Below are 13970 nucleotides of genomic sequence, written 5' to 3'. Positions count from 1 at the left end.
GTAAGACACCTACTGCTTCCATATTAGCTGTTTTACAAAGTACGGGTATTCTGTAAAGCGGACTAACTTTAGTCCATGGTTTAATCCACCGACTATCGTCCATATGAATATATTTTTGAATAATTTGATATATCCCTAAATTACCATGATAACATAATTGTATCGTAGTTAGGCCTAAAAAAAAAAGATGTATTGCCCTTTAGGTGCTAAAAACATTGGTCGGTCGGAAATCTTTGTTTTGTTTTTTACTCCCTCTTCTGGCTGATATTTCTCAGTTTTGAATAAAAAACATTTCTAACAAACTGGAATTTTTTTTTTTTTTAAAGCTGTCTTTCTAACCCACTCCATCGAAGTGACTAGTGGCCAAACGCCACATTACATTAGTAACTGTTGTAAAGTCTTGTGATGCTATTTGAAGTTGTCAACCAAGTTTCCATTGAAAGTTGAAATAACTTCTAGATTCCTTTCTGTCTATTTCAGATACAATGCCTGCTGCAAACGTAAACGTCCACAACAGGTATGCTGACGAACATGAGATCCAAGAATGGTCCAATGGAAACAGCGCCCTCTTGTGGTCCGTTATAATCTGCATGGCGATTATGCTTGTCGTCATCATCTCTCTATCTGGGTTGCTTTGTTACGTCATACCGCGCATCGGCATGGCTCGTCGACAACATAGCAAGATAGATGAAATCCCAATCCTTCAATAAACAGAACACTGCTCACAAGACTTATCTAAATCTAATCTAAGTTTGATGCTTTCGTGCCTTCACTAGAAAAAGCCATTGTGTAATCCCAATGGTAAATTATTGAAATTGAAATATTGGGATGTACATGTGAGGAGAAGTTTGATATATTTCTATGCAAAACATGAATTCAAATGGCCGGTAATTAGTATTTTCGTGAAATCTTGTGGCCATTTTGCAATGTTCGTTTGTCGATGTATTGTGGTATAAATGTCTGTAAATACTGTACGCTTAATGGTAGATTCTTAGTTCCATAGTTTCATGTTGATATAAGACGTAGTGGAATGCTGATACATGGAGGTGTCGTTTTCAATGTGCTGCTTGGATGTCGATGCGATTTCTTTTACGTCTCTTGAAACTATTTGTTAATTATATGTTGTGTTAATACTCTGGGATTACTCTAAGAATATTCTCTCCCCGTGAACACTTACTAGCCTTTCTCTCTGAAATTCAGTCTAGAAATGCCGTAATGGTTTTGTTCCGACAGAACTGATCATTTGTTTTTTTTCAAACTAATTGTTGACGGCTTAGAAGTGAATGCCAACTGAAAAATAAGGCTATGTTTGGGTTGTTTTGTTGGGAGGGAGTAATGTTTGGAAGTATTTTTTACTTTATTTCGCTTCAGGTATGCTTATAAGCAATGTCGTGGGATTTAAATCCCGGCTATCATATATTGAACCTACTATATTCCATTTTCAAAGTATTCAAACACCAAAGCATTTCAGAAATGCCAAATATATAATGTTTTATATTGCATTGATTTATATATATTGCAGAATTTTATATTGAACTACATCAATTCTGTTTTTTTATTTCAAATTTTATCTTTGTCATGAAGTTGTGGCTATCTGGAATATGAATTCATTTAGTGACTTGTGTTTGTGTTCAAATAGATATGAGTTTTGAAAATATCTCAATTTATATAATGAAATTAAAAATGGCCTGATAGCATATACATATATATTGTTCGTACTGATTTTTCTTGTATTGTGATGGTGATGGTGATAAATTATGGCAGTTGTGATCAAATTGATGATAGATTTGGTGAAAATGACGATGCTAATGATGGTTATGACAGTGGTGATAATGGTTATGATAACTGGTGATGATGACTTTGAGATAATGACGAGTATGGTGATGATTCGAACATGATGGTTCAAGTTCATATTTATTTCATTTGTTTATTTAAAAAAAGTACTTTTACATAATTTATAGAGATCATGAAATAACAATGCATGAAAGAAGAGACAAAAGGTGGTGGTGGTGATTGTTGTAGTGATGTAGATAACGCTTTATACATGTAGGTATAAATACTCCTTTTCCTACTTTTTCTTTTGTTTGCATTTCAAATTCATGAATTTCAGTATTAAAGGCACACTGCCATACTTTTAGCTACTTGCTCCCTCTATATAGAAAACTTCCCTAATCGGTGCCTGTTGGTCCCCCATGATCCTCTTTTTCTTATGTTAAATGAGAGCTGAGTTAATGAGATAGCCACCTGTCACAGTGACCTCGATGGCTCTCTGTGTGGTCTAATCCCTTCTGGCCAAGTAGTGGTGACGATCTTTAAAGATCTATGTCCCTTTTGCAGCCAACATATCAAATTCTCTAGAACTTTGCAGGTATTATGAATATGTCATGTATGTCCTATCTTCGACATTTAAACGTTAGCAGTGCCCTAATATTCAAATTATGCAAGGAAACCGTTTACTTGCTAGACTTCACTGTCAGACACTATTGAGTGACTGACTGGCTTTTTTCTTCTTTGGTAAACATACATAAAATGAGCTGTAAAGGGTACATAAGCATTGGTCTACATCAATAACCCACTTTTTGTAATGGCCAAAATTAAACTGATTGAATCTTTGCGCAGCATAAAACGTACAGCTATTCGGTACAATGGTCTGAAAATCAGACTATTACTTACTGGCTATATAGCTCTTAAGTCGATTGGACAACGAATAGTCATTATTTTCCCACTTTAAGACATTTTCAAGCCCCGCTTTTTATATGGAAGTTCTAAATTAGTATTATATTTCAAATGCCGTTGGAATTTAACCTTTCTATTTTTGGAGCCTGCAAATGGGACAAAGTACCTGAGTTAGGAGCCTGCACATGAAAAAAAAGTTTAAAGTGTATATAACCATAAACATTATGCAATGCATTATAAAAAAATGTTTCTCTTATTACCGACTAAACTATAAAAACAAAATCTTCATGAAAACAATTCAAAAACAACATACCGAATGTGGGTGAGGAATATCTTCATATGATGGTTTTAAATGAAGGAAAACAAATCATCAAATTTCTATCGAGTTATAATCATTTTCTCTTCTCGATCCTAGGCCTCTCCGTCTTCTTCTTTTCTCTCCCCCTCCCCCCTCTCTCTCTCTCTCTCTTAATTGATCTCTATTTCTGTCCGTCCTCGATCTTCCCTCGGGCTTTTCCTCTCGATCTCGATTTTTCTTTCTCCCTTTCTCTTTTTCTCTTCTCCCCTCTCTCGATCTTTAATATTCCATCTCCCTTTTATATTTACCTTTTCTCTCTTCCTTTTACAGGTATATCTCTTTCTCCCTCTTTCTCGATCTCGATCTCCCTCTCTCCCTCAACTATCTAGCTCTCCTTTCCCTTCTTTCTGCCACTCTTTCTCTCTCCCCGTAACTATAAACGAAACAAAAGAAGCAATTACCAGGAAAATAGAAGAGATTAACATAACACATTCTCTATTTTCATTGTTATCCATTTTCATTGTTATTTTCATGTCATATGCGAGGGTCATTAGTATGAAAGGACTCTCTCCGTTTTAGCGTTGAGGGTTTCTCAGCTGAGTGGGCTCGCTTACAATCCAGGCAGTGGACCTGCACATGCACATCGCTACATTGCCACGCAAACACACGCACTATCACAAAATCCACGCACTATCACAAAATCCACACACAAAAACCCCACACAAACCCCGATAGCGCTACCTACATAACATGTAATACTGCGCGTTCTCTTGCACGCGATACATAATACTCCATCTCTCGAATATTTCATTAGGAAGTTGATACATACCGCGGCGAGATGGAGAAACACACGATACCGAAAACAAAAGGGATTCCCTACACCAAGGCGTATTGATGTTGAGCATCTAAGCAATAATTTAAACCAGCGGAGAACCCAGAAAAGGGTTATTTGATATTTTGTGCCTCAGTGGTCGACCAAGAACCACTGTGGATTGATGTTGTTGCGTGCACTGGAAGAAATAGCATATTCCTCGAATTCTGCATTTTTCATTCTTAAATTTTCCAACTACGCACGGGATTTGAGAGTGCACCCGGTGTATTTCTTGTTTTTATCGCTTTGGACATACATACTAGTGGAAGATTGCACCAAATATTTTATATTCATCTCAATAAAATGTTGAGATGTGGATGTATAATATTATCTAGCTTCATCATATATAGAAGACTCGGCTGAATATTATATGGAGATTGGAGTTGTCGGCATATTAATCTCTATTGACAACCAATGCGAATCTACACCGCTATGTATGCATCCTCCCTGCACTGTGCCATACCGCATGAACGCTCTAGCTCGACTAGAATGCACATACACTCCGGAGAGGTTTCTGTCAATTGTAAGTACACGTACTTATTTCTGACTGTCTGTGAAATCTTGAAGAAAAAATTATCAAGCACATTACCTACATGTACGTGATTATTTCGTGGGTATTCCTTTTTTAACATGTTGAAGCGTGAATGATGAATGATTTAAATTTATCACAATATGTTCTTTTAAACGTATTTCAATTTCATTTTTGCGTATTAATTTATAAACGTAAAAAAGAGTGGAAATCTATCGCTTCATGTATAAGAGGTGATTAATTTTCAGTCGTATTTTTCTTGGATCATTTCGTTTGGAGTATAATCCACGCAAAGACATATTGAACTGGAATCTGCTGTAAAAAGAGATAATAGTTCAGCTTGCCCACCGCTTTGGTGTGAATGTCACATTATGACTCCAATATTAATATGTGACTCCTATAAGTAAAAGAAATGTATTTCCTCTCCCATGGCGATCAAGTCCTCTCAGTGATAAGAGAGTACACGCATGACCTTTGATATGTGGTAACAAAATCCTTCATAATATGTTTATAAATTATAAACGTCCCATGTTCTCCCCTTTGCCAGGCTGTTTATTTCATTCTCATTTTGCATGTATATAACATAACGCAGAGATAGTTATAGGCTTATTATTTGGAATATAAATTATTATGTTCACATACTGAGCTCTGTCATTGCAGGTGCGATGCATATCCTTCTACTGGTGCTAATTATGATAATGCATCGACAGTAATTAATGTTAACTTATGCCAGAGAGGTGATGTTATGCACGCTGATAGTTATTTTCAAGAGGTTTGACAGAGTAGGCCTACACTACCCTATTAAAGTCCAACTGTACTACTTATCGCTAATTGTGCCCTAGGAAACAATGCCTAATCGGTGACCATTGGTCTCTCATGATCCTCTTTTTCTTATGTTAATTGAGAGCTGATTTGATGAGATAACCACCTGTCAGTGACTATGCAGGGAGGTATAATCCCTCCTGGCCAAACTAGTGCATAGGGGCTTTAAAGGACGCACTAATACTTTTCAAATATCTCATTCATAAATATGACTATCGATAAATGCTACACAGCTGCCAAGAATAATATAAGAAAAAACGGTGATCATAAAAATGATATTGATAATAGTGATAATGAATAATGATAACAATAATAGCAATAATGATGATAATGATAATAACAATAATGATGATACTAATAATGATTATAATAACAATAACTACATTTATATTGCACACATATCCATCCCAGGGGATGCTCAATGCACTTTAAGCTGCCCATAGGTGCTCAAAGCATTCAATAAATAAATTCATATCAGGTTTAATACACCTGGGTAAAGGGTGACAAATGTAGTCTTGTCAAAGAACATTAGTGCCGCGTCGGGACTCGAACCGCGAACCATGTGATCAACAGTTGTCTATTAAGGTTGAATTTCCCTTTCAGCAGTTTTCTTCATCCGATAGTGGTGTGTTTATCAAATTATCAGATTGATCAGAATAATGTCAGTTTCAAACTCTAATTGGATTTATTTGATTTGATTTGAATTATTTATTTCTGTTTGGTTTTCTTTTTCTTTGCCCTTTTACAAATATATAACAAACAAAACATTGCAAATTTTACACATGACAAAAGAATATGTATAGTAAAGAAAGGCTGGCGGGTAACTAATCGAAAACATCAAACAAATGGGTTGACAAAGTAAGCAAAGCTTGATAGCATGACTACCCTAATGTTGAATGTTGTTTGATAAAAAACTTTTATGAAATAAAAATGATCAATACTGTATTTTGTTATCAAACTCACCGGCTTCTCATGCTGCGTCATTTTCTTGTTTGGAAAGAAAAAAAAAAAAAAAAAAACACCAAAACGAAAATGTAATCTTAACGAAAATCTCTAGATCAAATCATACTAAACACACAACGTGATCAAAATTAATAGATGAATAGGTGAAATATGCATTCCTTAAAAATAGAAACCGGATAATCCAGAAACGTATTTTCTTTTCTGACCGAGATCAACGTTAACTTAAGCCTCATTGCAGTTGCTCTCACGTATATTGTACGTCATCCGTTCTGATTGCCAATTAAATATGCATGTAATTTGACTAAAATCCGTTGTACTAACGCAGAACGGTTCATGTAGTGTTCAACTTTCATCGCCCTATCGGCTATATTATATATTTATATCCTGCATCCAAAATCTATTTGTATTGATTGGTTGAGAGCTCGTCATGTGATCAGAATATTTCAACTATTTTAAGGTTACTTTGAAAAAGTACAATTTGGGAGTATTTGGGAGTAGAAGTATTATTTGGGGGTTGATATTTTGTTATTTTGTTTATTTTTTAAAGTCTTAATTTAATTATTGATTTTAATTTTAATTTTAATTTTAAATAAAACGGTGTAAATTTTAACATTTTTTTTTTGTATATAAAATATACCTGTAGCTATGTATTTATCAATACTCATGTAAGTTTAATTCAGTGACGTTTTCAATTTCTACATTGTGAGATACGAGTTTGAGATATAACACTTTTTAGATTGTCAAAATGTTCGCTTCGCATTTAAAGTCTTAATTTAATTATTTATTTTAATTCTAATTTTAATTTTAAATAAAACGGTGTAAATTTTAACATTATTTTTTTGTATATAAAATATACCTGTAGCTATGTATTTATCAATACTCATGTAAGTTTAATTCAGTGATGTTTTCAATTTCTACATTGTGACATACGAGTTTGAGATTCCACACTTTTTAGATTGTCAAAATGTTCGCTTCGCATTTAAAGTCTTAATTTAATTATTTATTTTAATTCTAATTTTAATTTTAAATAAAACGGTGTAAATTTTAACATTATTTTTTTGTATATAAAATATACCTGTAGCTATGTATTTATCAATACTCATGTAAGTTTAATTCAGGGATATTTTCAATTTCTACATTGTGACATACGAGTTTGAGATTCCACACTTTTTAGATTGTCAAAATGTTCGCTTCCGTTTCACATTTGATAGAGAATATATGAAATATATTTTCTTCTTTAGTTATCTTTATAATCATAGGCTTAGTATGTTTTATCAGGGATATTTTAAAGTATATTATTCCAAGTGTGTTTTAATGACCTGCGGTCTATTTTACTGACCGTATTTATACATAGCATGGTTTGAAGAGTGCCCTATTTTTCCGAAGAAAAGTAAATTTTTCGTTATAAATGGATTCCGCTTACTTATTGCTGAATAAGCGTCATCCCATTTTCCATGTTAGAAACGGTTGACTTGTATCTTTAACTAATACGGCTTTTATAACACGTCTTGTATTATTATCTTTCTCGGCGAGAATCCGTTACGCCTATGTCAATATCATTAACAGTTGTGTTTATTGTTGCTATGCATGCCCAATTACCAGACATGAGTAAGCTATCTCTTACGAACTTCTAATTGGTGATGTGGACAAATATAATTACTTCATGAAATGTGGTCGGAATAGTAGAAGTAGTAGTAGTAATAGTAGTAGTAGTAATAGTAGTAATAGTACTACTAGTAGTAGTAGTAGTAGTAGTAGTAGTAGTAGTAGTAGTAGTATAGAGAATGAGAAGAAGAGGAGGAAGATGAGGTGTCGAATTACTGGTAATAATTATTGTAAAGTAATATCGGTGAATTTCTTTGGGAAATAGATCAACAATAGTAACATTATATAGTAACAATACGACAAATTATATTGCCTAGTCCTAGGCAAGAGCTAAGTTCTTAACTTTTCATATTTTTAATGATCGAAATCCCATCGTGCACAACGTACGGGCTTATACGCCTGATTGGAAGTCGTAAATCAGTTTGATCATTACCATACATGCATCATAACAACAAGAAGTTCGGTCAATCAACTTAGCAAACATCGAAGGTAATCGACGACCAAAAGTCCCGTATTATTTTTAGGACATAACAACCAGGGAATTATAATAGAACAAGGGGGATGAATTTCTTCTGATCTACTCGTCTTAAACAAATCCCTGTAATGTCGGTTTTCTACTTGGCTTAATCTCCATATGACGCAAACTGATGAACTGATGAAACGTATGAACAGCATCTTTCAAATTCATCCCGTTGCCATGGCAGCCGACATTGAAACGGGGAAAAGTATCCCGCGAAATTAGCCGCGCGATCGAGTAGGTATCGTGCCATACTCCGTAATGTCGTCTGCATAAAACTTGTGTAGGTAACTAGGTATGATGAAAGGCGAAATTTTTGTTTTTTTAACTTGCTACAATCTATTTGGTTTTCTACATTTGGTGATGGGCGTGGTACTCTTACAATACAGCGGAATGGAAAAAAGGAAGCACTACTTATAGAGTTGAAGAGGTATGGAGAGGTGTCGTGGTCTAGTGGATACGACTTCGAACTGTTGATCTCATGGTTCGCGGTTCGAGTCCCAGAAACATACAAAGACGTCTTATTCTTATTTGGAGGAAGGGGCAGATTGCCCCCTCTCCTTCAACGGATTGATAGTCAAGTCGTGTTTCAGAATTTTGGTTAATTATTCCAATGAATGATGTATAGGCCTATATCCAGTGTCACGTTAAATTGAATAATGTTCCATTTTGTTGAAAGAGATGTTTTTTCTACATGTAAGTTCAAAATATAGAGTAATCCTATCATAATTATATTGTGCATTTATCGGGAAATATAATTCAGGGTAGGCCTGTGGCCTAAAACCAATTAGGAAATCCCCCCCCCCCCAAAAAGGTTCTAAATTCAACATATTCATCATTATTTTCCTCTTCTTCCCCCTCCTCCTCCTTTTCTTCTTGTACTTATTATCATTTCTATCATCAGTTCTAAAGTCATTATTAGTATTATCATCATTATTATCTTTAATAAGTTTTTTTCTTTTCTTTCTGTAAATATTACTATAATTTCGGGGACCCCACTGAAAATAAGTTCTCGCGCTTTCGGGGGTTATCTTGTTCAAGCTGACTTAACTTTGATCTGTTATTCCTGTATATTGTTGTATGTTGGAAGCTTGGCGAATATAAATCAATCAATGAATCAATTAATTGAATAATAGTCCAATAACAGAAGTAGAACGTTGAACAAGAATCTTACCAGAAGTCGTTTCTTGAGGTTGAACCCGTGGAAAGAGAAAATGTAAATAATAATAATAATAATAATGAACATTTATAATGCGCCATGTCTGTCAAAAATGACACTCCTGGCGCAGTTGTGTGGAAATTATATAATTGTGGGCATACGACCATCAAGTAATTCAAGAAAGAAAGTAAAATACACATAACATAGCCTACTTCAGGACATAATTTGCAATAATAGAATAATAGAATAATACAATACAAATCATGTTTTTTCAGGACTCCTCAATCCTCGCTCTCTCTCACATGGTGCACCCGCAAGCCTACTGAAAAATACAAATCATATTACAATAATAAAAGTTATATTCAAATCAAGCTTATTTCCGCTCAAATATGAATTAAAACATGGTAAAAATATGTATGGAGTCGTATTTCAAGCATGTAAAACACTGATATGAGAAAGAAAAAAAGGTTACAGTAATTGTACGTTTAGATTTATATCTTGATATAATCTCGATGGGTATCATGTAAAGTTGTTATGGTGAAATACGACTGGGAAAAAACGACTGTGAAATTCACGTGTTTTTCAACAACGTGCTTGCTTATTGCTATATCACGATAAACATCACTACGTACAATCCTCCACTGTCGTACAAAGAATAAGAAAGCTCATAGGTGACAGTATACATGTGCTTCCTACCTCTTTCAACTTTTGACCTTAAAAAACTTGATTCTGACAGATTATGGTATCAGCGCTCACGTACACGGACACGTATATGCATACATTACCAATTGAATGCTTAGACGTAGTTTACAGGCACTGTAGCTAATTTGATACTCAAACACAATTCCATGAAGAGTATTGAGCTGAGTCTATAAATCTGTCAGTCTCTGATCGTGTCAGGAGCAGTTATAGTACAGAGCCTACGGAGGGCAGTGGACCGTGCAGTCTGCATAGTCTACCAGTCCAGACACTCTGTCACGCACGGCGGCTGGCAAGGGGTTTGCGACTGCAGACTAGCTTGGTTGTAGTGATGCCTTCCCATTATTGTTACCATGGTAACCCATCTCTAATGATTAAGGATTTCGAACGAGCGTTTATTCTTCTTCAAATAATATCCTACACGCTAGCAAACAAATGGGAAGAAAAAAAATGACATAATTTTGCAGGTGTGTATGATTTTTCGTTTAGAGAAACGTAAGAGTTTGCAGTAGCCGCCATCGATTATTTCTCAATTATGTATAAAATGTATAAACCCGCCCCAGTAACTACAATATCTCTGATTATTGTTGGTGCCTAAGGTTTTTGACGAAATTGAAGGAAAAAATGACGGATTACCCATCGCACCTGTTTCTGTTTGCGATATCAAGCCTTCACCCCCAAAAGGAAAACAAAACAAAGAAACAAAACGTAATATAACAAAACGAGAAGGAAATGATATTATAAAAGCAAAGAATTATGTGGAAGATTTCGGTCATATTCAACCAGATGACAGTGAAAAATAAAAGTCACACAGAGTATACATGCATAAGAGACGTAACTTTTCTCTCTATTCCCATTGAACATTAGTTGTCATAAATGTCTGACGGAGACTTGCGTCAAGGACTTGCGCCGTCCTTGACGCACTTGAAGCTGTAAAAGCGAGAATCCCGAGTTATCCCTCAAAATCATATTTCGATGGAATACATCACAGATGCCCCGCCCCCCCCCCCCCCCCCAACAAAAAAAAAACACCCACACCACACCAAACCAAACCAAACCAAACCAAGACAAAACAGTACGTAACAGAACTAAAAACGTGTAAACGTGTGCTGATTTTTTTTTTGCCAACGCACAAACTTCTTTCATCAGTTTTCACAGATAATACTTGATTAGCGTAATCGAAAACCACGGGTCATGTGTGCATAGGGCATGATGACTGACGATTAAACGTTTATTCCTAAATGTCAGTTGGTTTATATGAAAGTCAATGGTTGTTTATTCCTACGGATTAGACAAGACTTGATTGATGGTAAAACCCAAGCGAAGATGGGTAGACACCCCACCCCCTTCTCTCTCTCTTTCTCGCTCTGTCTCTCTCTCTCACACACATACACTCACACACACACCCACGCACGCACACTTCCTCTTTTTTCTCTCTCTCACGTATTTACCAATTTTTATAACGTACGTGTCTTGAAGCTTGATGTTATGAAGCCATAATTACACGCCTAATTGTAAATAATGGAACTGTTTTCTACGTGAACAATGAGAACTGTGCCTTCTTCGTCATAAATCCTTCGTACTAATTGCTGTTTACATCTTCTTGCATTTTTCATCTGAAAACATCACAGTGGAAAGAGATTTGATATGAAAAACATTGCTTCGTCCTTGCATTTCCAAGAGCTTTCCTCTTTCAGTATCTCTCCCCCACTCTCTCTTTCTCCGCCCAAGTTATCTTCTTCTCTTTTAGTCTTTCTCATTAGTCTCTCCCTGAACCTCTTGATTTTTTTTCTCTCTCTCTACGTCCCTCAACAACCCCTTCTTTACCAAATGTTTCGTACCCCTCCCCCTTCCTGAAACAAGCTGCTTGTCTTTTTTTTTTGGGGGGGGGGGGGGTAAGAATTTACTGAACTATTTTTAGAGTGAATAAGCATACTCCTTCGCATACTTCTTGTACTGCTATTTCATCCCTTTCATTCTTACCTTTTATCTTACAGAATGCTGTGACGTCACAACATGAGCGCTACGACGCCATTAATATCAGGTGTGTTCGGTGAAGCTACGGAGTTCGTCACATCCAACACAGATATGGCTATAGAGGGTCGCTTAGTAACCACCGAGTTAAGCACGTCGCCATGGGAACAACCCACACTGCCTGGACCAGATCCAGGAACAACTCCACAGAACCAGGACCAAGACAACATCGTCATGACATTTGGAACGGTCATGGGGACTATCGCTGCTTCCCTGATGTGCATGACGTGCATATTCGGTAACATTCTTGTAGTTACCGTGGTGCAGCGAAGTCGTCGGCTGCAGAGCACGACGAACTATTTTGTGATATCGCTTGCGATTGTGGACTTAGTCATGTCTGTTCTTTGCATGCCTTTCATGATTGGTCTTATCATAGCAGACGAATGGGTGTATGGTGTCTTTATTTGTAAGCTAGTGAGGTTCTTACAATACATGAAACCTGGTGCAACGGTCTACGTTTTAATAGCCATCGGCGTCGATCGTTTCTATACGATTCTTTATCCACTCAGCTTCAAAATCACTCGAGGAAAAGCGAAGAAAATGATTATCATCAGTTGGTCCATCGCGACTCTTATCTCATGCCCTGCCTTCTATTTCTTCATGCTTACTGAGCTTGCAGGAAACAAAACAGTCTGTACGCCTTTTGTTTCCTTTGAAGCAGCCGGAATCATGTACATCACCGCTCTGCTCCTAATCGAATTTATCTTGCCCCTGGTCTTGCTCTTGATAACTTACGCGCGAATTTTCCGCCATATTTGGACGGTGGGCATACGCGGACGCGCGCTGCAGCGGACAATGAATAGCGTACCGCGCGCGAAAGTGAAAACCGTAAAAATGTTGATGATAGTGAGCAGTGTTTTCTTCGTCTCGTGGACGCCGTTCTTTGTCGTTCAGGAATGGTTTACGTGTGCTAAAGACATGTCAGAGATCAGCCAATCAGAGGTGAACATTTATTGGGCCACGGTGTGGGTATCGCTGACGTCTTGCGCGTGGAATCCTGTCATATATTCGTGCTACAACCCGAACTTTCGACGGGGTTGCAAAGAGGTTTTCTGCGTCTCCACGATGAAGTGCTACCGGAAGGACACCTACGCCATTACGAACTCGTCCAAGTTCTCGCGTAAGAATCACGTTGGAGTGCTCACTGAAGATGTCGATGGAGGGCGCTCGTTCACGTCGTACCGTGCGTTCGATCGCGATGCTAACGGCGACAAAAAGATGGCGTGGCCTCTGCCTACCACTACGTCCACAACCTATCTCTGACAACACTGAGTCAATGGAAATCCTTTACAAGGATATCCACAAGCCTTGCCATCTCTGCACAACTCAGATAGCAGAGAGAGAAAAATTATATATTTGATTATGTATTTATTTATAAATATCTGATTTAGGCACTGTACGGATTGGAAGTTTCCTTGTTAGAAGAACCGATTTTATGTAGCTTTGATACGGATTATTGTGCTACAAAGCTTATAAAGACCCCTACTTAAAGCACAAAATGTACACGTCCTATTAAATAGGATATTTTGGTGTGCGCGCTTAATTATAAATATGACAATAGGAAAGATTTTTTTAAAAATTGAGCAACCCACTTTTTATGAAAGCATAAAATGCTGAAAAGGGGATGTCTTTTATATGTTCTCTCTTTGTGAAATTTGTTTTCTTGTTAGGGAAAGGTTTTGTGATCTAATAAAATTCCATTGGGTTTTACCGGTAAATTTTCCAAGGATTGGAAGGAATAGACCTGGTTGCAAATTGTGAAAAGTTTCTATCATAAGCTTTGATAATACAGAATGA

The 13970-nt window shown here is 36.5% G+C and overlaps 2 protein-coding genes across 2 annotated transcripts in view; both read left to right on the top strand.

Moving 5' to 3' along the window:
* The window catches only part of LOC373362 (hyalin), a 71586-nt gene extending 69881 nt beyond the window's left edge, over nucleotides 1–1705 (top strand). Inside the window, 1 exon segment of the mRNA XM_030989442.1 lies at nucleotides 481–1705. Within this exon segment, the coding sequence (XP_030845302.1) occupies nucleotides 481–710 (230 nt within the window). The 3' untranslated portion in view covers nucleotides 711–1705.
* A 2001-nt stretch (nucleotides 1706–3706) lies between these two features.
* On the top strand, nucleotides 3707–13744 carry LOC763985 (probable G-protein coupled receptor 19). The gene is made up of 2 exons (XM_003729120.3): nucleotides 3707–4368; nucleotides 12137–13744. The coding sequence occupies exon 2, from the start codon at nucleotides 12156–12158 to the stop codon at nucleotides 13434–13436; it is 1281 nt and encodes a 426-aa protein (XP_003729168.3). The 5' UTR covers nucleotides 3707–4368; nucleotides 12137–12155; the 3' UTR covers nucleotides 13437–13744.
* The last annotated feature ends 226 nt before the right edge of the window (nucleotides 13745–13970 follow it).

The sequence above is a fragment of the Strongylocentrotus purpuratus genome, unplaced genomic scaffold (assembly GCF_000002235.5).
Source record: "Strongylocentrotus purpuratus isolate Spur 01 unplaced genomic scaffold, Spur_5.0 spur5_scaffold_18, whole genome shotgun sequence".
In the NCBI taxonomy this organism is placed as follows: domain Eukaryota; kingdom Metazoa; phylum Echinodermata; class Echinoidea; order Camarodonta; family Strongylocentrotidae; genus Strongylocentrotus; species Strongylocentrotus purpuratus.
This window is presented reverse-complemented; position numbering and strand designations above follow the sequence as displayed.

Bases quoted from the DNA above. Each gene is read 5' to 3' on its own strand.
- LOC763985 (XM_003729120.3), top strand. From the start codon at position 12,156: ATGAGCGCTACGACGCCATTAATATCAGGTGTGTTCGGTGAAGCTACG.